Genomic DNA, 25132 nt, shown 5'->3' on the forward strand with positions numbered 1-25132 from the left:
TTTTGTTGTTTTGGCAAAGTCGGCATACATTCCTTTAGAAAAATTTTAATTCGTTGAACCTGTAAATTCGTGGTTACCCTGTACCCATGTAATCCAGGAAAATTGGTTTCCAACGAATATTAATGAATCCACAGTACATGTATAGAATGAATTTCACTTTGGAAATAGAGTAATACCAATCATGCTTATTGCAAACTATATTATTTGTGAGATGAAAATCTGCTGCCTCTTCATTTGTTTTGCATTGCAGGTTGAACTTTGTAATTATAGCTGTTTCTCAAACCATGCCTCTTTTGGGGAGATGTAAAATATTCATAGAAAATTAATATTTGTTTACATACTGGTTCCCAGTTATGCTCTCTGTGTTCCATCTCACAGAGACATAACTTTGGAATGTAACCAGTAAATATACATGTGCATATTGCTTATATTGAAATCTGTGGTAACCCTTCATTCGAGGAAGGGGTAGTTAAGAAAATTAGTGTTAGTTTAAACTCTTGAGAAGTTTAGGGGATATAAACGTTGAAAATATGCCACACAGCCTTATATTTTGACGTTTGAAAAAAATTGTAGTGCATATGAACTTTCAATTCTGAGATAATATTTTTTTCAAAACTTCATAGTAAAAGTGGTACAGTTTTAGCCGTAAAAGTAGTTCCTTGGGAAATTCCTTGTCAAAATTTACAGAAATAACTCTCTAAGTCCACAGGAAAAATGTAGAGTGGGACTACTTTTTACATTTTTATTTTATAGCTGATTCAAGTCCCAAGAAACAACAGAAGAAAGAAGTAGAATCTGAGAAACCTGTAGTAAAATCTGGAGGGGGAGGTGGGGGATTGTTCGATGAAGAAGAAGATGATGACGATGATTTCTTTCCCACAGGTACAGAATCAAAGAAAGGTAAATATTTTAAGGCTACGAAAAAACATTTGAGACTGGCAGTTATGCTACAGTTCATGTTAATGCTTTGGATATGTATCCACATTTAAAGTTTATAGTGAGTAGTCCATATTGTATTACTTATTTTGTAGAAAGTTTGAATGCAAGTGCTTTATTAAATGTTCATTCCATTTATATTAAAATATAAAACTTACCCTTCCTACCCTTCCTTATTAGTTTAATAGAATAGCCCTAAAGTTTAAGTTTTTAAAAAGAAAGGCATTATTTAATGATATTTTACTTAATTGAAATAGATATCCCAGAAAAGAAACCAGCTCCTGCTAAGTCTGATTTGTTTGCTGATGATGAGGATGAAGATTTATTCTCATCAACGAAGGAGAAAGCTGAGCCAGAGAAGAAAAAAAAGAAAACAGAGAAAAAGGTTTGTTTAATTGATCCTTCTATTATTTCAACTTAATGTGCATTTATTTATATTTATTAGGATACCTGTTTTCATCAATTTTTTGGATAGATGAAAACTATTCTACAAAATACAACTGTTTAGTCTTTTTGATAAGAAGCCATGATGAAACCCTGAATTTAAAAGTACTCTAGACTCTGAGGGTTAATAAAAACCATTAAACACCATTGAAGTCAATAATTGGTGAGGAAGTTGTGAGAGTACATAATTTTGCACCAATTTATTCCAGAAAGCATCTACCTGCCATGAACTGTCCATAACTTCCTGAATTGAAGCAGCTAATCCCAAATAGTAAATTACTTGCTATGGGCCTAACAAGGTGACGTTCCTAATCAAAAAGAGAAATCTCAGATATTAACTATTGTTTTTTTTTCAGTTGCCTGCTGGAGCAGTTTCCATGTTTGGTAGTGGACCTAATCCTTTAGCTGCAGCCATTAAAAAACAAAGAAAGGATTCAGATGAGGTAAACTTATACAATGGTGTAATATGAGGTAAACTTATACAATGGTGTAATATGAGGTAAACTTATACAATAGTGTAATATTAAATAAAGATGCATCCTCACTCCGGGCGTATGCAGACATCTTCATTAAAATGACTATAAAACAACTTATTTTCACGGAAAAATCCTAGTTTTACATATTCTTGGCGATTTATATTTGTGTTATTTTTCTACTCGAGGAAACCTGAGAAAAATAAATTTCCATTAATTGGTTTAAAGTAATTGTTTTTGGTCACACATTGATACTACTTTTTCACAGTTGAGTCTAAATTCATTCACCTAAACATTATTACAATATGATGGTTGGTATACAAAATGATGGTACTACTTAGTTATATTGATAATATGCTAATTTAGAACTTTCACTGGTTTGCTTAGGAAATAATAAGTTTGTTTTGAAATCAAAACTTACACTTGTCTTATATTAAAGCAATCAAATGGTCAAATATGGCACAGATAGTAAAAATCAAATAATATAATTATATTTTAGTGATCATTTCATGTACTCTACTTGAGCAAAACAGATCTTATTAAATTGTTAGGGACTTAAAGTATATTTTTTTTTTATGATAGAACTGTTACAAGTAAAGGGAGATAACTAATTTAAGAAAAATAATTGACACAAATGTACAATTGACTTTTATGTGTTATGTCCCTTATCTTATATATACCTACTTAAGGGCATACGATACAGTTTTGAACCTGTATTTACAAGTTGATGAAAATTTGCATATAGGCTATTTTTTACCTGATTAAATCAAATATGTAATAAAAAATATACCTTCATGTGCTACTTTTTGAGTAAAGTGAGGTCAAAATTTTGTATATTTGCTCAAAATTCAGATTTGTGTCCGTATTTTCTTTTTCGGAAGAAAGACATAACTTTTTTGTTTTAAAAGATAAACACAAAATGGTTTTTGTTAAATAATCAATAATTTCTGTATTTTATAAGTATCTTTAAAAATTATGCAATTTTTATTCTGAAATAACTCTATATTTATCAAATATTCATGAATAGAGGAAAAAACGTCATTTTTTGCTGCATGTTTATCAAAATTAAAAAAGTTGCGCTATTTACAGTTTTATAAAATTTGGGTCACATAATCTCCTTGCAAAATGAAACAAATAGCTGTTTTAAAAAATAGGGGTCCATGCACTCGTTTTCAAATTAAATCAGTTTGAATGATAGAAATCAGTCGAAAAATGCATCTTTTCCTGATATGTCAGAGTTTGACGTCGCGTAAATAACATTTTACGTTAGCAACGTCATTACCTTCCCTGTAACTGTATTGTATGCCCTTAACATTTCTGTCTTTATGTGTTAACAGGAAGACAATGATTGGTCTGATGGGGAGAAGTCACGGTCCAGTAGTATCAAATCAAGTAGCTCCTCAACAACTTCAACAAAACAAGTAGACAGATTGAAAAAAGAAGGACGGAGCTCATCTAAAAATAGCTTGTTTGATGATGATGCTGACGATGCACTGTTCTCTGCACCTGCTAAACCTCGCGCAGACAGGTACAAAAAATTGATACTAATAGATATAAGAAGATGCAGTATGATCGCCAATGAGACAACTCTCCATCCAAGTCACAATTTATAAAAGTAAACCATGCATGTTATTCCTTTGGGTAGATCATAAGTATATATTTTTTTAGATAGAATTTTCTTATTCTTTGCCAAAATGAAATATTTTACTATATTTTTTTCAAAAATATTATAAAAAGTATGGGTCATCGTGCTATTTTCCAAGCCATGAGTCATTGAAAATTGCCTAAATTTGGTTAGATATCATGAAAAAACACATTTGTGTGCATATCTTTGAGATAGAATTTTAAAATAAATTGTGAGTATATAAGTTTTATAATATGTTTTAAGAAAATAAAAATAAAAAATGGTGTCACCAAAATTGTTTTCTAGCTACAAGTAAAAATTAAAAATTTGCATATTTGGGCAAATGATTAGACAGAGTTTGTACTGCAATTGTACAATCCAAGATGGCAGCAGACCATGAATCTACCTTATATGATACTGTATTACATAATTTTACACACATTCACATTTATAATTACTTTGTGACCAGACGTAAAGCACCAATTAGGAATTACAGTTGTGAAAATTGTTAATTGAATGAGCTAATTTGAACAGAAAAGAAAGAGATATTTTGGTATACTTATGAGAAAAAAAACCCGCTACAAATCTTAAAGTAAAGGAACACACTTTGATAACTTGTCTTCATCTTAATTTCTAATTGAGATCACCGCTAGGGTGTAAATCTCACACCTCAGTGCAAATTCAACTCGTCTCCTAGTAAAGTCATACATTTAAATGTGTACTTTATAAACAACACACTTTTTAGTCCCCTACTCATTTTTTTTTTTAAATATTTGTAAAAGACATTGTATTAAGATAAAAGAAATTTTGGATTTTTTTCCCTTTTCAATGATAAATTGTTTGAAGAATTTAGTGTTAGGTTGGTTTGTTATTTTATGTAGTTAACACCATGACAAGTTATAGATCTAGTTAGAATTTTGTTCCATTACAATGTATGTTTAACCTGTAGGGGACTATGTATTGCCATGCAATACTCACAGAATGCTTGTTTGAATAGAGATTTTCCTTAAATCATTGAAAACAGCTTCAAAATGTTGTGTAAGTTTTTTGCTTTTTTGCTACATGGTCTCTTATCAACCAGTCTTCGATATTACAGATTTGACAGGTTATTGCTGATTAAAGAATGATGGGACGGATTCAGGTGCAGGTTTACCTAGCTAATGCCTCCTTAAATTAAAAAAAAAACCAATATTTTACCATAATATTTCCTTGGCAAATTTGTAAGTTTTACGCCCTTACTTTACTGAAAACCTAGATTGTTGCCTAATAATTAATTGTGACTAATTTTTAAATTTCAGTAAATCAAAGGCCAAACCAGTAAGTTCTTTGTTTGCTGCTGATGATGATGATGACCTATTTGCAGGTACTAAAAGTCCTGTAGGAAAGGCTGCACCACAAAAAGTAAGTATGTCTAATGAAATATGCCAGGATAATTTTGGTTAAAAGGTGAGACAGTATTATGGTCTGCACCAAAATTCTGGTATGATGCTAAGTCCTGTATTAAGATACATTAGGGAATGGGAGATGCTCTAATTAATAAATTGTTCATGGTTGCATCTTTTCTTTTACAATTTTGTAAGAATTCAAAGTAAAATGAAAATTTTATATTATTGGTAGTTGGGGTCAATAAAAAATGTGACACCTATCCTCCTAATAACAGTGTTCTCCCCAGGCCGTTTTAGCGCCGCGATTTTCAGCGCTATTTCAATTTCCCGCTGTCCTATTGCACTGACCGCGTCGCTATCCCGTTCAACCGCGTCGCTATATTTTTTTTCGTATTTTTTAAAATTTCCCGCTTATTTTTCTTTTCGGATCACGTGATTGACTGGTTAACGATTTTTGAAAGAATTATTTCCGTTGTATTAAAGTAACTCCGCGGGACCAGTCTAAGAAATTTTACAAAATGGCGTCGTTGAGAGATCAAAATAAACAAAGATTTCAACATTGACATCTATTTAATGAATATATAGAGGCATATATGAATGAAATGAGAAGAAATAAATTGACCGCATTTCCCAACGACATTCACAAACTTGTTTAACGAACTTTGAACAAACACTGATTTTAACAACAATCAAATTGGCTTCAATGAGCTAGTCTTTGAAGTATTAATTATCACCCAATCGAACTAATACCTGTTTAATCAGCAATTCTACAGTAATGAATTTTACCCTTTGAAAACAATTAAGAGGATATGATTAGAAAAACAAACCCCAAGCTGATACTAGACTTAACAAATTCACTTTCTCAATGTCCAGCTTGGGTGAAGCCAAGTTAAACGTCGTAAGGTTAACAGAACACTGCTACATTTTTTCGCTTTATAAAGATGCCGAAACGTATGAAAGGAATGGACAGTGCTAACAGAGACATATAATACATGTCTCGGGTGCTGAAAAGTTCATTTCTATATTATATAAGGGAAGTTTTACCCCCTTCTCTGACAACGTTGTCTCGACCATTTTTTGAACCATCTACGATTATATCATTACTTTTTTTGCGTTTACAACCGAACTGTCGAACCTGTATTGCTTGAAAGAAGCATCCCTGTTATCAAGGGATTCATTATAAGCCCGTATTTTACGATTACTTGACCATACATGGCTCTTTTTCAAATGGATAAGGGAATAAAACAAAACGAAAATTTTGTGTAAATATATATAAAATATCGATATTTGTCAACCAATCATCAATATATCTTAATTAAATGTTGCTTTAAATTTAATGTAAACAGAGGATGGCTTGGATAAGGAATAGTATTTAATGCTAAAAAAAAGACACAGGCGTAAACAGGAAGTTATGTCAGCCAGTAAGGGAGATAATTTGGGAGGGAAAGACCTAAAAGAAGTATTGTCAAATCTTGACAAACTTATCTGGTGGCATGTATTCAAATGTTTATAAAATTATCAAACAAAACCTTTAAAGGTGGTAGTTGTTTCAATTGGCATACATAATGTATTTGATTGGTAATTCACCTTTGAAATAAAAAAAATCTCTTTAAAATATTTTTAAAGGATTTCTTTCATATTCATAATTGGAATATTTTAGCCTTTTTTTTAAGCAAGTCTTTGATAAGATTTGAATATTATTAAAAGGGCAATTTCATTTCTTCCTTTGAAATACTATACTCATTTTTATTGAAAAGTTGTACTTTGCTAGAAATGTTAATAAAAGTAAATGTAAAAAATACCAATCTTGTCATTAAAAACTTTCTCACAGAAGCTGACAATGACTTTATTGTTGGTCCTACATGTTCTGCAACATCACCTGTTAGTGATAAGAAATCTTCACATCTAAGCAGTCTGGTATAGACCCACCATGGAAAAGACTTCTCCTTGGGTTTTATAGACAGATGATATGAGGATTATATGTATTTACAATGGAGACAAAAAGACTTTTCTTCTATCATGTCTATATCCAGACAATAACATTAGCAAACAAAGGGGTAACTTCCATGAGCATGATGAGGACATCATTACAATAGAAAACATCAATAGCATTATATAAGAAAAACACATAACAAATCAATTACAAACCAACCGCGTGCCGCGACAAAGTTACTGAGAATTGTCGAAAATCGCGCGCTTACCACAGCGCTATCCAAAAATCCTGGGGAGAACACTGTAATAAGTATCAATCTGATATCTTTGGATATTAGGGATTTATTATTATTCGTTGGATACCAAATGTTCTGGATTTCGTCGGTATAGGTGAACCACAAAATAAAAATGGTAAAAGAAAAACTTCTATATGCTTGTATGCTAACTTCGGCAAAACCACCAAATTAAATATCCACAAACATCATGGACATGAAATTTTCTTTAATCCACAAAAATTGGTTCCCAAATGAATCTGCAGTATCATTTTTTTATGGAAAAGTGATTACAGATTAATTTGCTACCCATTATCAGGTTTGTTTGTCGTTGTTTTCTTTTTGTGTGAAAATAAAGATACCTTGTACTCATCTTTAAAAAATAGATAGGAAAATCAATTCGGAAAGTCCACAGTCACATGGCAAAATCAAATAACAAAACGCATCAAAAACGAATGGACAACAACTGTCAAATTCCTGACTTGGTACAGGTATTTTCAAATGTAGAAAATGGTGGATTAAACCTGGTTTTATAGCGCTAACCCTCTTACATTAATGTTACCTATAAATATTATGTATTACAAGGTTGCAATAGAAGCTGATAATGGATTATAGGGAAAGTGGAGTACCAGATTAAAATATGACTAACAGTTATTTTCACTCATTGCACTTTGTATTGTGAGTATTTTAATTTTTTATAGAAACCAGTTGAGTCTAAGGCCAGAGCTGGATCCTTGTTTGATGATGATGAGGATGAAGATTTGTTTGGTGTACCAGCAAAACCAAAAGAAAGGTTGGATATGTTTTTACGTTGTGTTTTTCATTAGGCCACTCAAAAATAAAAAATTAAATGAACATCTTTGTGCAGTTATAATTTCCTAAGTATGGTAATTAGACATAGATAGGATAACAGGACCTCACATACTATTTGTGTTAGTATCATACTGTACAAGTGGATTACAGTTAACATTATGCAACAAACTTCCAAAAGTCTAGCATTATCAACTATCCTCTTCATTCACAAATTGTTGTTAAATGTATTGTATGTAATCTGTTAAATATATATACTTGCATTTTTTTGTTTTTTTTTATGCCCCACCTACGATAGTAGGGGTGCATTATGTTTTCTGGTCTGTGCGTCCGTTCGTCCGTCCGTTCGTTCGTTCGTTCGTCCGTCTGTCCCGCTTCAGGTTAAAGTTTTTGGTCAAGGTAGTTTTTGATGAAGTTGAAGTCCAATCGACTTCAAACTTAGTATACATGTTCCCTATGATATGATCTTTTTAATTTTTATGCCAAATTAGAGGGTTTACCCCAATTTCACGGTCCACTGAACATAGAAAATGATAGTGCGAGTGGGGCATTCGTGTACTGGGGACACATTCTTGTTTGTTTGAATTCTGATTTATATCATATTCTGATTGCTATCAAATTTTGAAATTTTTGCAAATATGAGTTGAAGTTTGTTTTTATATACCAAGGTTATTGAACAAAAATTATGCAGTCCTGTATAAATAGGTTGTAGAAGGTTAGTGTGAATTTTTTTTTAAATCTGGTTTCAATCAACATTAAAGCAGATGTATTGGACAGATATTGCCCTCAAAGCACCAAGAATCAGTCAGTTTTGTGAAATATCACTTGTTAAGATGGTTTGTATATTTTCAGTGAAAAGAAGAAGCCAGTTGGAGGTGTATCATTGTTTGGAGGAGCAGACATCTTAAAGAAGAAAACAGAGAATGAGGTTAAGGTAAAGAATAAAGTCACATGACTGAAAGTATTTCAAGAAATAATAAGGAGATATTTTTTTTTGTGATCCTTGCATGTTATGAGATATAAGATGGCTGCTGCAGACAAACTAATAACAAACTATGATGGAGAGTTGTTTCATTGACACTCATACAACATCTTTTTCTATCTAATAACAATTTGTTTATCAATGACATTTTTTTTCATGGACAAATTATAATACATTAATAATGTGCTTTGTCACCAATCCAGTAATGTATTTTATGCTTTTATAACCTCTTTAACATTGATCCTGTTAAGGTGGTACCCAACACTTTCACCAAAATTAATTTGGCTCGTTTAATTTTCATAAAATTTTGTCAAAGTATTTACTTTGACCCTTTAACAAAAATATAAAAATTTCAAAAATTTTGAACCAACCATTTGGTCAGAAAAATTACACTGGTTATATAGCAGTTTGACAAACACCAACTTTGATCATTGAGAAGCTTAATATTCCCTTTACAACACAACGTAATTAAAACGTTGAGCTGACTTTACAGAGTTATCTCCCTGTAGTGTTAGGTACCACCTTAAATTTCAATACAGTGTGTTTCCTTGTTTTATGACAAGGATATTAATTTAATGTGTGTTTTAACCAGGAACCAGAGAAGAAATCTGAACCAGTAAAAAGTCCTCCTGCTCAGACCACTTTGTCGTTGTTTGATGATGAAGATGAAGACCTATTTGGAGAGAAACCAGCACAACCAAAAGAAAGAAAGGTAAATATATATTTCTGTGTTTAGTACATATTTATAGATTAGTGACGGTTTATAAAACAAGGAGTTTCTCAGCTATAGTCTTACTGAAGGATGAATTATCTCACTTTATTTATAGATTAGTGATGGTTTATAAAACAAGGAGTTTCTCAGCTATAGTCTTACTAAAGGATTAATTATCTCCCTTTATTTACATATTTCATTTCCATCAGTCAAACAAATTCTAAAATACTGAGATAACTGGTTTAATGTCATCATATTTTACGAAAGTGGTAAATGAATTCCTTTTTCTGTGTTGATGTCTTAAATATTTTTTGATGCCACTTCTAAGAGTGAATTAGGTTTTACCCTTGTCTGTCTGTACCTTCATATGCGAGTATGCTCATCCCAAAATTGGTTTCAGTTCTCTAGCTTTAGTTTGCCTCAACCAAATGTTATGAAACTTATAGATAATGCTTATTACCACAAATCACAGATAATTTTGGTGGTGTCACTTTTACCATTCTAGAGTTATGCCCCTTTACCATGTTTACAAAAGCAGTTTTCTAGCTTAAGTTTGTGTCAACCAAATGTTATGAAACTGCTTTACAATGTTTATTACCACAGAACTTAGATCAAGTACGAATTTGAGTAGTGTCATGGTTATGTCCCTTGATATTGTTGTATGCGAGTGGGGCATCGTCTTTGTCCTAAAGACACATTACTCATTTATTAGATTATAGATATCTAGAAATTTTGCTTTTCGGTGTGAAACAAGGTTCAGTCTTGAAGACCTTACCATGACCTATAAGGGTTTACTTTTATAGATTATGACTTGGATGGAGAGTTGTCTCATAGGTATTCATACCACATCTTCTTATATCTATATTAAATTGAACTCCGTCAATACCTATAACTGCTCAATGAAATGGATCTGTTCTACTGTTAGATCATATTATAGTGTGATAAGTTATATTTGTCCTTCTGTATACACAATAGTTCTTGAAGCAAGTAGGAGTTGATATTGATACTATGATCATTTGTCCATCTGTATACACAATAGTTCTTGAAGCAAGTAGGAGTTGATATTGATACTATGATCATTTGTCCATCTGTATACACAATAGTTCTTGAAGCAAGTAGGAGTTGATATTGATACTATGATCATTTGTCCTTCTGTATACACAATAGTTCTTGAAGCAAGTAGGAGTTGATATTGATACTATGATCTGCCCAAACCCCCAAAAAGGAAATAAAATGTATGATCAGCACTGGATAAAGTTCTCAGGAATCTACCTTTATTTGAATGATAACATTGAAGATTTTCCAAAGATGTACATTTCCATGTCATTACAAAATAAAGATTATGTCTTACAACCAATAGGGAAAGAAATATCAGTCACAAAAAGGTAACACCTAATTCATATTAATTTTATTCCACATTAGGTTGAGAAAAAGACAGAGAGTCAGAAGAAGAACAAGAATTTATTTGAAGACGATGACCTTTTGTTTGGTGAAGAGGAACAACAGTCACCAGGCGTGGACATCTTTGGATCTCCTCCAAAAGTATGTGTTTTCTTATTTGAAATTTATTTAAGGGATTACAAAGTCTTGCGGAAGGTTCCAATCTTTTCCTATGCTGCTAAGTTAGATACAATTGGAATAAGATATAGATTTGCATTCAAGGATCTGACAACACTTCATTCTACTTTCTGTTCTGGTAAATTTGACATCTGTTGAGTTCAAATAAGCAGTAGTTCGAGGTCTGTGACCTTCCATTTACAGGTTCTGACCTTCACAACAGTAGTAAGTTACATGTGAGAGACTTTTGTATTTTTGCAGGTTGAGAAGATACAAAACCATTTTGAACAAAAATATAAAATCAATACAAATTGGACCTTCTAAGAATAAAGGAGGATCTTTTAATATCTTTGATCAAAGGTCCTGAACTCTCCATTGCTTCAAGCAAATTTGAACCCCTGCACAATGTTTTATACTTTGCCAAAATGTAGTTTTATTTCCTGCAATTTAAATATTGTCCTGTTTAATGTTCTCCATTTTAAGCTCTGAGCTGTTCTTAATTCTTATGTTATTGTTCAATGAATCAGCAATATTATTTGACTAGATAGAAAACAAAATGAAATAATTTTGAAATGAAATATGAAAAGATAGCTCATATATGTCATTCCTTCATTCCACAATAAACAGTTATACATACATTTTTCTAAACATCTTCATATATTAAGCTAATTATGCATTTGTGATTCTACTATAATGAGTTACAGATCCAGTATACTAAATTACTTCTATTCTGCTCCACTAAATTTTGCCAAAATTACAGGCTTTAAACTTGTGAAAATAACAGGAAAACATACTGTTTTCCTAATGCCTTAACATAGTCAGCTGATTAAATGTGGGTAAAGGGACAAAAAGTCACAGGACATAAAGTCACAAATAATCTGTTGACAATTGTTTGAATATGTAAGAAATCTTGAAATATTTACTTTTTAATAATACATATATTCATATTAAAGCTTAGGAAATGTGTCATTATACTTGAAAAATAAAGATGTATTTAATTTTAATCTTGCAAAAGAAAGATTTCTTGGCACCATGAATCCATTTAAGTGCCAAGCCACTTTGACATTTTTTTTTTTATTTACAATTATATAATCATCTCTTATATTTTTTTGATAAATTTTGTTAACAAAGTTGGTTTATATACAATTGTTCAAAAAAAATACAAAAATATTTTTGTAGAGATAAGCGTTTTTTATTCAAAGAAAATAAATCAGAAAAAAGGAATTGTGTGACTTTTTGTCCTGTGACTTTTTGTCTGTGACTTTTTGTCCTGTGTTTTGTGCGTGACTTTTTGTCCTGTGACTTTTTGTCTGTGACTTTTTGTCCTATGACTTTCTGTCATACATTCTAAATGTGTACCCAAGGCTGACTGCACAATTAAAGATTCAAAGAATCTTTAAATTCTGGAAAAAGTTTTCATTTAAAGATTAGAAAACTATGTGAACCATGATTGTTTGTCTGCATGTAAATTAAAAAATTGCCAACATGGCAGCAATTACTGTAGTGTATTCTTCACTTTTGTTCTAAAACACCAATGGTTTAATAGTTTTCATGGACTTGAGGAAACATATATTTTTGGGGATATTTTATTTTGTGAATATAAAAAATCCTTCTGTGTTTGACTGAATCTTTCTGTTAATAAGCCTAAGATATCCATGAAGGTAATTCATCCATGAATGATATGTGGTATGGGCTTTGCTCATTGTTGGAGGCAGAATGGTGACCTATAATTGTTAATTTCTGTGTCATTTAACTTTATTGGATTTGAGTGTCACTGATGAGTCTTTTGTAGACGTAAGGCATGTCTGGCGTAAATACAAAATTTAATTTTGGTATCTATATGAGTTTATTTGGTCTTTTGTGGAGAGTTGTCTCATAAGAAATCATACCACATCTTCTGTTTTATATATGAAACTTATAGTTCCCTTAATTTTTGTAAGATTTGTGTCTCATTGTTTTCACCAGTATCTTAAATAAATTGGTAAACATTAACATGTAAATTTTGGTAGAACTCTATAAAGAGAGACGAAGGATGCCAAAGGGACATTCAAATTCATAAGTCTGAAATAAACTGATAATGCCATGGCAAACAAATAATAATAATAATAATAATAAATTCTTTATTTAAAGAGGGTAAACTCAGTTAGTTACAATAAACTAATCTTCCCTGAGGCCCTGAAAGGAATAAGACAAGCAACAAAATACAAAATAACTTACAAAACCAAAAACTTTCAGCAACACAAATATGGTAGTGATCTCAGGTGATCAAGATCTGCTCAACCTGTGGCACCTATTGCTTTAATAAATACAAACTTGGTGCTTTTTGTCGTATAATGGTATCATGTCGTCGTCAGCGTCATCCAAAGACATTTGGTTTCTGGACAATAACTTAAGTTTAAGTAAATAGATATCTATGAAATTTAAACACAATTTTGTGTGGGGTGGTATAGCTCAAACCGTTTAGGATTTAGGGGCAAGAAAGAGGGTAATAAGGGTTTCCTAGTTAATAGACAATTACTTAAGACAAAAGCAGTGTAAGGGATGGGGTAATCCAAACTATGCTTTTAAATTATGTAAATTATGCTTTTAAATTATGTAAAAATAAATGTTGTATTATATTGAGATGATTAGCAATTTATTTTGAGAAGTAACTATTAAATGCTGATTTATAAGGAATATTAATTCTATTCATGATTATGTATGTCATTTTCACCTTTAAGACTTTAATGATGTATTATAATTGGTAATTTAATTATGGTTGAAACTCCATTGGAAATTCAATTGAAATTATGACCATATCTTGAGGGAAAAAACTTTTATTTTTAAAAAGGAAGGGGGGATACGTGAAAAAAGGGGGGGATTTCAGAAATTAAAAAGAAAGTTTCTTGAAATATTTATTTTCATTTGCATTTGCATTATAAAAAAAAGGAGAGAAGGGGGAGGGGGCAAATCTCAACAGTAAAGTCCCTAGTAAAAAAAATGGTGTGTCTATTTTGGTAATTGCATAGATTCTATTAAATTCTAATATTTAGCAGTCAGATACAAGTTGTTTGGGATTTCATTTCTGCCTTTGATACAATTGGAAATATAATGAAGAATAAGTGTACTGGTTAAGTTTTGTTCAAATGACTGTTTGGTTTAAGTGTACTGACCTGTGACTCATTGACGTTTACCATGATTTAGAGCAGAAAAAGGGGTGTGTACAGGTAATAGGACCATGTTAATAGCAGGATCCTTGTAAGGCCAAATAAAAAAAAAAATTGTTTCCTATTTCCCTACCTTTCCTATATTTTAAGCTGAGAAATAGCCTACCTTAAAGTTTTTTGGGTCATTTTTCAATAACCTTTTTAAAGTCAGAATTTCTCTCCCATAGACTCAATGTAAAAAAAAATGTAAGAAAGAAAAAAAATCCCTGCCTACCTACCCTATTTTTTTCAAAGATGTAATAGGAAACACACATATTATTTGATTTAGCCTTTAAAATAGTTTCACGTAAAGTGTGAAATAGTATACATTATTACATTTGATATGTACTTAACTCAGTTAAAATCAAACATACATTAGGATAAAAATATATAGAATATTATTTGGAGAATTATGGAACTACTTTTACATGAATCAATGGTATGTCTTTAGGGAATTGTTGAAAATATAGGGGTTGAGAGTTAAAACTTTCATATAGAATGAGATAATTCAACAAAAATCAAGGTTAATTTTGTATTTGAAAATATTTAGTTATGGACAGTTATTTTAGATTTATAGTGCATTTCTTTTAGACAATAAATTCAAATTAAAAATTACACATGCTTAAACTCGAAGACTTTTACAGTGCACTAGTCTATAGCTGTACTACTATTGGGACAAATCTTATCAAAATTGTAGAAATTAAAGTCTACTAGCTCAAACTGGATTCTATATGTTAAGGGGGTCTTAAAAATCCAGTGTGACTGGTTCAGACAAATAAAGAGTGTATATCATCTATAAAAAAACCAAATTGTCTTGTCTTTAAGTGGGATGAAAATGAAGATATTTAAAGAAGAATTTTTACTCCTTTCCTCCCTGTAGATGTATGTTTAAAGTACATTTGTAGTTTAGTGTAAATTACTACAATACCTGTCAATTGTGTGCAATCTGTAAAGATCATAGTAAAGATAATAGGTCACTTAATTATAAAATGCCGACATCATATCTGTCCTCTATTATAGTATTTATAGAAATATGAAGAAATGTTAAAAAGCCATTTCATTATGTGTTTTATAACACCTTGTATGAAGGTATTTTTTAACCTAGGATATATTATAAGTTGATAATATTTATCTCTCAAAATTTATTAATTGTTATTTTCAAATAGTATCCAAATTAGTTTTATAAGTTGCATAATTTTAGTCAGAAACTTGATTTTTGGACATTAATAAAAAAAAAATTAACAAAAGTAGGTACATAGTATAATATTATATTTTATAACCTGATAGTTCATTGGAAGCTCATCAAAATAGTATTAAATTCAGATGCTTCAATAGTACATAAGTAAAGATTTAAGACTAGTTGTTAGGTAATTTATTGTATCCAGGCAGATAATATGAAGTATGCACTTCCTTTGTGGCCAGTTTTTAAAACTAATTGTCCTGTATCTAAACATCAACTGATATTTACAACTTGTGCATTTAAAATGATTTTTTAAACCGATATTTACAATTTATGGACCTAAAATGATATACAGTAGAATTATATTCTTTCTACAGCAGTATTATGTACTGTAAGTACTATGTTTTATATTAGGACTAGATATACATCTTTATTTATGTACTTTTAAAAACATCTGAATAATAAACTGTTTTGTTGAACTTCCAATAAATTATCAGATTATTATATAATAAGTAATACAATTTTTATAAGGTGGGATCTGAATACACTCTAATTTTTGATGTCACGGTTTTTGTAAAATGTCAAAGTAGCTAGACTTGTATTAAATCATTAGTTTATGATAGTTATAGGTATAATAAAAACTTTTTTAAACATCTGTTGAACATTTTTATGACAAAACAAAAAAAATGTTTATGTAAACTGAGTTCTAAAGAACCAAAGTTGTTAAACCTATGCTATTAAATACAATTTTTTGTTACGAATACGGTTTTTGTTTTGAATACAATCTTTGTTTGATTTCAAATGTCCTAGGATTTGGATTTGAATTTAGATAAAAGGAAGGGGTAGGATTTTGTATGTTTAGTTAATATCAATAGTATTCACATTTTATCCTTTTGAATCTTCATCTCCAATTAGTAGATGTTTCAAACATTTTTGGTAAAAGGGGAAAAAGGGGGGATGAGTTCTTTTATTCTGATTATATGTTACTCATAATATCAATAGTATTTACATTTATTCTTATTTTCTTATTGCGTCTTCCTCTTCAATTAGTAAAGGTTTCAAGCAGTTATAAATGTTTTTAAATCTCAAACGTTTTATATTTCATCTTAATGTAAAGAGTATAAAGTATGACATTAAATGAGGAAATATAATACTTTTTGTAAGTAGTTCAGTGAAGTAGTATTACATTTGATTTTGTATGTTTTATGAATGAATCTTAGTGATTTATCTGATAAAAAACAAGGTACACACCTCAGGTAGCTACTAATTATCTGATACTGATTAGGAATTAACGAGCCTCAATGCAGACTACATCTGGCTCTGCTTTACTATACAGCTATGATCCTCATTCAGCACTGCTGCTAATAGCTTTATCAGTAACATAAACAAAAAGTTGTAATCTGCAGCATCATATACACGACCAGATCTGTGCTAATTGTAATATTGATCTGTGTTGTAAATATAACAAATGTTAATGTCAGTGGTTTAACACATGGTAGTGGATTAATTGAACAAATATTACAGGTTTGTTTTATGTGCTTCATTTATTTAAGTGAGAATGTACTTATGAGTTACAATTTTCCAAGTATAGGGGTGGGGATGGGGAGTAGTGTGTGTTTATCCCTTTTGAGCTTACATAAAGATATATAGGACTATGTGATACAGCCTTTTTGAGTTGGTGGGGCTTAAAAGAAATATCAATCAATCATATTTCAAGTTTTTTTAACAAGACTATAGATAATTTGTAGATTGATAATAGGGTATATTTAAGTGATTGTAATGCTCATCCATAATTTAACCATCTCCTCTTGATTTTATTTTGAATTGCTTGTAGTGTAGGTTTGCTGTCACCTTGAATTTTTCATTTATTTCATAGCAATACACGTGAAAGTATTTTATAAATAAAAATATATTATGGGTTATGTGTAATTTGACGAGTTGATTAAACGAGGCATAAAGAGATCAATATTTAGTCTAAATTAGACATGTAGGAGCCAGCTGGAGCCTGCCTCTCAGTATGGGACTTTCTTGAAGTGTTGGAAACCCTGTTTGAACTAAATTCCAAAGGAAAGACCGATAGGTGGCTTTGGGCTGTGTTCTGCTCTTTGGTCAGGTTGTTGTCTCATGTGACACTTTACCCATATTAAGTAGATCATGTATTACATTGAATTTTATTATTATTTTTAAATGTCCTTTCACAATCAGGTTATTTTGATTACAAATTCTACCAAAACTTATGTTTTTCAGATAAGTGAGAAGAAAGGCAGTGTAGTATCCAATGAAGAACAATCCAGTCCTGTGACAGAGGTTTGTTAGATAAGCACACTGTGAATTATCAAATATTTGCACTGGTTTTATTATTACAAAAAAGTGCACATTATAATTCAAATTTAAAATTCTAATTGTACTCGTACTCTTTTTATGCAGAATTTATGAAATTAGATATATAGAAATAAAAAGATGTGATATGAGTGCAAGTGAGACAACTCTCCATCCAAGTCTCAAAGTGTTAAAATTAAACTGTTATAGGTCAAAGTATAGCCTTTAACACAGAGCCTTGGCTCATACATAACAGCAAGCTATAAAGGACCCCAAAATGACTAGAGTAAAACCATTCAAACATGAAAACCAACAGTGAAATCTGTATGAAAAAAAAAATGAAAAATTAGGACATGTGCATAAAAATGTTTTAGACAGTTTCTGATTTTTCAGTAAAGCATTAAATTTATTATGTCATTCAGAAAAAGAACTTGACAAACAGACCATAATAAAGACTTTCTGTTCAATCTTAACGTTTTTGTCTACAAACTTGCCAAACAGACCATAATAAAGACTTTCTGTTCAATCTTAACGTTTTTGTCTACAAACTTGCCAAACGATAAGAATAAACTTCAATCTTTGAAGAAATGTTATTATATTTGACACCAATGCTTCTTAATTAAAAATGTGTTAATTCTTATTCCAGGAAAAAATGGCTACCTCCCCACCCAAGAAGAAGCCAGTAGGTGGTGTGTCCATGTTCGGTGGTATGGATCCAATGGCTGCCCTCAAAAACAGAAAAAGGTCAGAAAGTTCAAAGGAGAAGGAAGAGTCTAAACCAGAGGTCAAGGTTGAGAAGGAGAAGCCTACAGTCAAGGTCGAGGATAAGCCAGAGGTGGATGCAGACGACAGACCAGTTCCTCCTTCCCCTCCAGCAGGTTAATACTCATTAATGTAAATTCAGAAACGAATGCATGCATTTTATTAATGTGATTGTAAAAATTCAAGACAGAAAATCACTTACATAAAAAAATGAAAGTTTTATGATTGCAAATCTGATATTGTCACATTTTTTTTGCTTCAAAGGGGCACTAGCTGCCAAATTTATGTTCACCAATTTGTCTCAAATTCTAATATTCTATTTATAACAATGAAAAACATTTTTCCAAACTATCAAAAGTATAAAATAAACAATTTACAGGACATGGTCTCAATAAGATGCAGCTTCGTTTCGTAATAATTTTAGCCAAGACGCCATCTAATTAACTATCGAGTTGACCTTCTATGACCATATAAGCGATGTAAACATAAACACAGATAAAAATAGATTAAGCAACTTGTGCAATTGGTTTTTTATAGGTCTGTTAAATTTTGTTTTATAAATTATGAATTTATGTTTATCGTCATTTTTCCTTTATAAGAAAGTTTTTTTGAGGATCGAATTAGCCAATCAAATTATTTACCTTTGTTTCACTTTCAATGTTGACATTCTGTTCCTTTAAATAACCATACATGGGCAATGCATGCGTTATTTCATCTCTTTCTATGGTGTTAAATAAGAGTTCACATGAATACAGATTTAATGAGGTTGAGTTATTCACTTGCAAGTGAATAACTCATTATCAATATTTCTTAGTTTAATTTGACAAAATTGAACCATTTTAGCTAATAAAAGTAAATTATTATTTCACTAATTCACTTTCATTAAAAATTGAACAAAAAAAATCATACTTTAGATTTTTTATATATCTCGTAGCTAGTGCCATTTTAATGAAAACATTGTAATTATTTCTTAATGAACAAAACATTTTTTATTACATAAGTGAGGAGTCTAAGAATTTCACAATCTTTGAATATTTCAATTCTATTTTGATGTTAAAAAAGTATAAAAATTTAATTTTACCTGTTTTCTCAACGTTTTTCACTGTTTACTTTTAAAACAATAATTTGATTTTAAGCAAAATAGTAACAGTTTTGAAAGAACTTTTTTGTGTCTCTGTGAAAATCAGAGCTGTGTCAGGCTGGCATTTTTAGCATTAGCAGTTGAAGTGTCCATCGATGGAATGAAAATGATGAAATCTTAGACTAAATTTATATATATATTAACTTATACTGGGCATATTCTTTTGCTCATGTTATCTTAATTAATGACTGCCAAAGTTTACTTATCTATACTATACTATGCAGCAGGTGCCCTGTTTGATGAAGATGAAGATGACCTCTTTGGTATTCCAAAATCTGGATCAATGAAAGATAATATTAAGTCTTCGCTGATACCTGACGATGATGACAATGATATGTTTAGTATGCCAAAGCCAGGAACCAAGAAACCAGTGACAAAATCATCGTTAATGCCTGATGATGAGGAAGATGATATGTTTAGTTCCATAACAAAGAAAACTTCTGTGAAGGAACCAGTCGCTGATAAAAATGAAAATTCCAAAGGTAATGTAACTTTAATTTTTACTAATATTTTAGAAGAGAGATATACCATTGATAGAGTAGCTTGAAGATGATGAACTGCTAATCTTAATGTTGGACACAATTGCTTTGATTATAAAAAGAAGATGTGGTATAATTGCCAATTGCAATGAGACAACTCTTCACATGAGTCAAAATAACACAGAAATAAACAACTATAGGTCACGGTAGGACCTTAAGCAATGAACAAAGCTCCTACTGCATAGTCAGCTATAAAAGGCTCTGGACTGAGAAATGTAAAACAATTCAAAAGAGAAACTAATGGCCCAATACATGCACAGTGTAACCTGTGATATCATATACTTAGACTAAATGACATATGAATTTTACTGTATGATAATAGCATTAAAATTTACGTAAATTCCATATTTTTCGAATTGGTGCTTAGCGGGCTGATATGAAAAGTTTATCACATGTCTTTCTGTAACGTTATCGCATGGCGTTCTGGTGATACTCGGCAAATTCTGGAAAATACACCTCAATGCTATGTTTTGAGTGAAAAACATTACAAAGTATTGTACAAACCAAATATTTGGATACTGAAAAGTGTATTGTGTAAAATAATAAAAACAAAATACAAAAAACAAAAAACTAAACAAATTATTAAATAAATGCATTTTTTAAAAGTTTCAAACATATTTTAGAAAGTTACTTTAAAAAAATTAGATTTTTCCCAACAGTGTTCATTATGTATATTGTTGAATTTTTTTTTTTTTGGTGATTCTTCCACATTAAAATGTTTTTCTTCTCTGTTGAGGCATATGATAGAAAGATTTCATATCGAATGTACTAAATTTGATGTTCGATGTCCGTGAACTTTTCACTCTTTGAACTTCTATTTGGGAACCACGTAAAAGGATCAATATATCAATCTGTTATGTTTCTCCATTGTTGAAGCATATGATAAAAAGATCATAACATGTCATTTTTCATATCGCATGTATAATTATCAGCCCTCTGTAAATATCAGCCCTCAAGCCATGCGGCTCTTGGGCTGATATTGAACCTAGGAATACTCAGATGTTGGATTAGGCAGGATACAATGTACAAAAAAAATAGGTAAAAATAAATATGTTGCACAGCAACAAACGACAATATGATGATAAGTTGAAAGGGTTTATATGATGTTATATGTTACAAAACTGAATATTTATCTATTACAGATGATGATGATTTATTTGGTTCTAAACCACCAGCAGTACCAGAGGAACCAGTCAAACCTAAGAAACCAGTAGGGGGTGTGTCAATGTTCGGTGGAATGGATCCTATGAGTGCTCTGAAAAAGAAACAAGAAAAAGCCACACCACAGAAAGGTTAAAAAACAAATTAGCAAGGGGATATATTACTTTTGAATTCAAATGGAACAACAAATAGCATGATTGTTTGTCTTTGATTTCAGTGAAATTTTTCAGTCTTTAGTTTTACAAAATTCCATTATTTTTCTAAAAGTTTTTGAAGTTATCTTACTATAAGTGCTGCTTAACCAATCTCTCAACAGGAAAGAATAGTTTAAAGTATAGGTTGGCAATCTCCAATTTAAACCTTTTTATATTTCTCTAAAATGTGAAAAAAATCACTCACTAAGACAATTCTAATCCAGCCATTCAAATGGGAGATCAGAGTTGATTATATTCTACTAACAATTAGACAGTTATGTTTTGGTGTAATATATATTTTCTTTCTTTATAAGTGATGATATCTATTTCTATTTTATTCATTTCTATTCAATTGTTTTTTAAATAATTTGTATGAAGGCCATGAGTTTAATAAAAGAAAATTATTTATTATAGATTCCTTGTTTGGTGATGATAATGAAGATGACCTATTTGCACCTAAAGAGAAGAAGGTCCCAGCAAAACAGGAAACCAATCCAGATGTGTTGTCTGCTGCACCAAAAATGGATTCCAAGCCAGTAGAAGACAAACCAGAAGAGTTACCTGCCCCTGTTAAAAAGAAGCCTCCTGGAGCTGTTTCAATGTTTGGAGGGATGGACCCATTTGGTGCTAATAAAAAAAAGACTGGAGTACAAAATAATAAAGGTTTGTTTTAAAACAAAATTCAAAGAGTAAGTATTAGATTCTGAAAACCATATATATGACACAGTTTGGCTTATGTAAAAAAATATTTATATATAAAAAAAATTAATTTAAAATCAACAAATTTTAAAATCTCAGGGTATTGTGTAAGTGTTGATGTCATTGTGATGTCATAGTGATGAACATTGGCTAATTTAGGGCAAACTTTGTCTAGTAATTCCTTTAGATATCATTAGTTTCATGCGGACAAAATTTTTATCCTTTATGCATGGTCATCATTGTGAAGCAGATTTAATGGAAAATAAGAAAGTTCTATTCTATATATATTACATTATTGTGATGTCATCTTGTGATAACACTACATAGCATACTAATAGTATGATGCTATGAAATAAACAAGAGAATATAACATAATGAAGTTAACATAGAAGAAGATGCTGTGAAATAACGATGAAAAGATGAGGTGATCATGAACTAAATTAGACAATATGACATTATGAAATATACAAGTGAAAAAATGAAGGCAACAACTTCATCTAGACAATTTATATATTTGTATGCCCCATTTATGGGCATTATGTTTTCTGGTATGTGGGTCCATTAGTCGTTCAATTGTCCGTCTGTCCGTCCCTCTGTCAGTTCATCTGTCCTGCTTCAGGTTAAAGTTTTTGGTCAAGGTAGTTTTTGATAAAGTTGAAGTCCAATCAACTTGACACTTAGTAAACATGTTACCTATGATACGATCTTTCTAATTTTAATGCCAAATTAGAGATTTTAAACCATTTTCACAGTCCACTGAACAAAGAAAATGATAGTGCGGATGTGGCATCCGTGTACTTGGGACACATTCTTGTTTATTAATGAAGAAGGTTTTCTGAATGCTTTGTAACATGTAAGAGTAATCTTTCAGATGCAGACAATGAGCTCCCTCCATCTCCAAATAATAAGGTGCTGTCATCTCCTGATTCAGATGAGGTTAGTATTTTATTAGTATCAGATTATCACTTGTATGTTGTGTTAGATATGTGTTTTGCTTGTGTTATATTGTTTGCTTGTTGTTTTTTTTGGAGGGGGGGGGGTCGGTTTAACCCTTTGGTTGTGGCTTTTTTAGAATGCACATTGGGTTGAAAACTGTATTTATCTTTGAGTGTTATGCTGTGCAAAAAATTCCACTAAAGATTGTCAAATTACATTTTCTGACGTCATTTATGTCATTGTGACATTATACGTTAATTTGTTTGACTTAAAAGTATTCAAGTAGTAGATTATTCTTGAGTTTGTTTGCAAAACTTTCCTGGTGTAATGAGGGACACATATGTCCCTAGCTCAGTCTGCTAATAAGGGACATATGTGTTCTTACCATAGTCAAAGTGTTAATTTGGTTTTTGTAACATCTTATATTTGCACAATTCAAGAAAGAATCTTTAAACCTAATATTTTCACTGCTTCAAAATAGAAAACTTTAATTTACCACCATTAATATTTCCAGACCAAGTCCATATAAAATAATTTGTTTTTCTGTTTTAGTATTTTGTTACATCAGACGAAATATATTGAAAGCCATTAGAGCCCAAATTGTTAATTAAGGAATGACTGTAATATTTTTTCTGTCTATGAAGAAATAACATAAAAAATTCGCGTAGCGGGTTATTTAACAGTGTGCACCACATTTTTTATGTTATTTTGAATAGACAGAAATATTACAGTCATTTCTTATAATTTAATTCTAAATTCCATTTTAAACCTTAGAAAATCATGAAAAAACGTTGATGACGTCACGGTCACATGACTAAATTATGTCTATGGGCTCATAACAAAATAACGTCAGCCAATTAGAAGACGCGTTACATCCAAAATTAAATTAATTATGAATGTATTACGAAAAATTATGAAAACAATTCAAATTTGGATATACTGTAAATTAACTTATTTTTCAAATACTTTATTTCACAGTCTTCAATATAAGCCCAGGAATTTGCATCAAAATGATGTTGAATAAAAAGTGAACTTATCTCCTGCACCACTTAGAAAACACAAAATTTTCAAATTAAACTGTCACATCAATTATATTATGTTAGTTCACAGATGCCACATGGTTTCTTTCTCAATTTATAGGTGACAATTGCAAGAAGAGATAAAAATAAATACACAATACCAATCAAGAAAGGTATCTTTTTTTCTTTATATGAGATTTTGATTTTTTTTTACAAAATTTATTTTTTTCAATAAATTGCAAGATTAAAATATTAAAATAAAACATATTGAAAAATTATTGGGTTTTCAAATTAATCTAAAAGTCAGGATAAACAACATCAAAGGATATTTCCAAAATAAGAATTAAACACCAAAAATCAAAAAAAAAGGGGAGGGTCAACCCCACATGTGCCTGTGCATTTTCCTAAATTTTGAAAGTTTAACAATTTTGTGTTTTAAACATCTGTTTGTTGTAATAATATCAGTCGCCTTATCAGTATGAAATGATAGATTTATAGCCCTTCTTATCCATTTTATAATTGAGAGAAGATATGAAATTTTCACTTTCTTGTGCATGAATGTTGGACTGTTCAACTTTAGCCTATTTTTCTCCGCTACGCGACAATTTAATTTTGGGATTTTCAAACTACTTGATGTAGTTCAATGAGATCTTTTCTTTTAACATATTCGCAGTGATTAATTTATTTGTTTTTAATGCAAATGTGATGATCCCCCAGGTGGTAACATTTTTACTAACAAATTAAGGACAATAATAAAAATTAATAAAAGTATGATATAACATTGTGTTATGTTTTAAGAGTATATGATACAGTAGCAGGGTCATCCAAATTTGATATATTTGTTCATGATATTTTTTCTTTGCACATTTA

At 30.7% G+C, this 25132-nt stretch overlaps 1 protein-coding gene across 3 annotated transcripts in view; it reads left to right on the plus strand.

The window, feature by feature from the left end:
- The window catches only part of LOC139497306 (WASH complex subunit 2-like), a 52123-nt gene that overhangs the window by 17634 nt on the left and 9357 nt on the right, over positions 1-25132 (plus strand). For 2 of the 3 annotated variants that reach the window (XM_071285494.1, XM_071285497.1), the window contains exons 15-29: positions 754-900; positions 1194-1321; positions 1737-1823; positions 3191-3381; positions 4776-4878; positions 7768-7859; positions 8729-8810; positions 9451-9570; positions 10993-11112; positions 17740-17799; positions 18458-18689; positions 19939-20196; positions 21396-21545; positions 22023-22271; positions 23179-23243. In XM_071285494.1, the coding sequence (XP_071141595.1) occupies positions 754-900; positions 1194-1321; positions 1737-1823; positions 3191-3381; positions 4776-4878; positions 7768-7859; positions 8729-8810; positions 9451-9570; positions 10993-11112; positions 17740-17799; positions 18458-18689; positions 19939-20196; positions 21396-21545; positions 22023-22271; positions 23179-23243 (2084 nt within the window). The remainder of the gene's footprint in view (positions 1-753; positions 901-1193; positions 1322-1736; positions 1824-3190; positions 3382-4775; positions 4879-7767; positions 7860-8728; positions 8811-9450; positions 9571-10992; positions 11113-17739; positions 17800-18457; positions 18690-19938; positions 20197-21395; positions 21546-22022; positions 22272-23178; positions 23244-25132) is intronic. The other variant, XM_071285495.1, reaches the window with a different exon arrangement.

The sequence above is a fragment of the Mytilus edulis genome, chromosome 12, assembly GCF_963676685.1.
Source record: "Mytilus edulis chromosome 12, xbMytEdul2.2, whole genome shotgun sequence".
NCBI classification, from domain to species: Eukaryota; Metazoa; Mollusca; class Bivalvia; order Mytilida; family Mytilidae; genus Mytilus; species Mytilus edulis.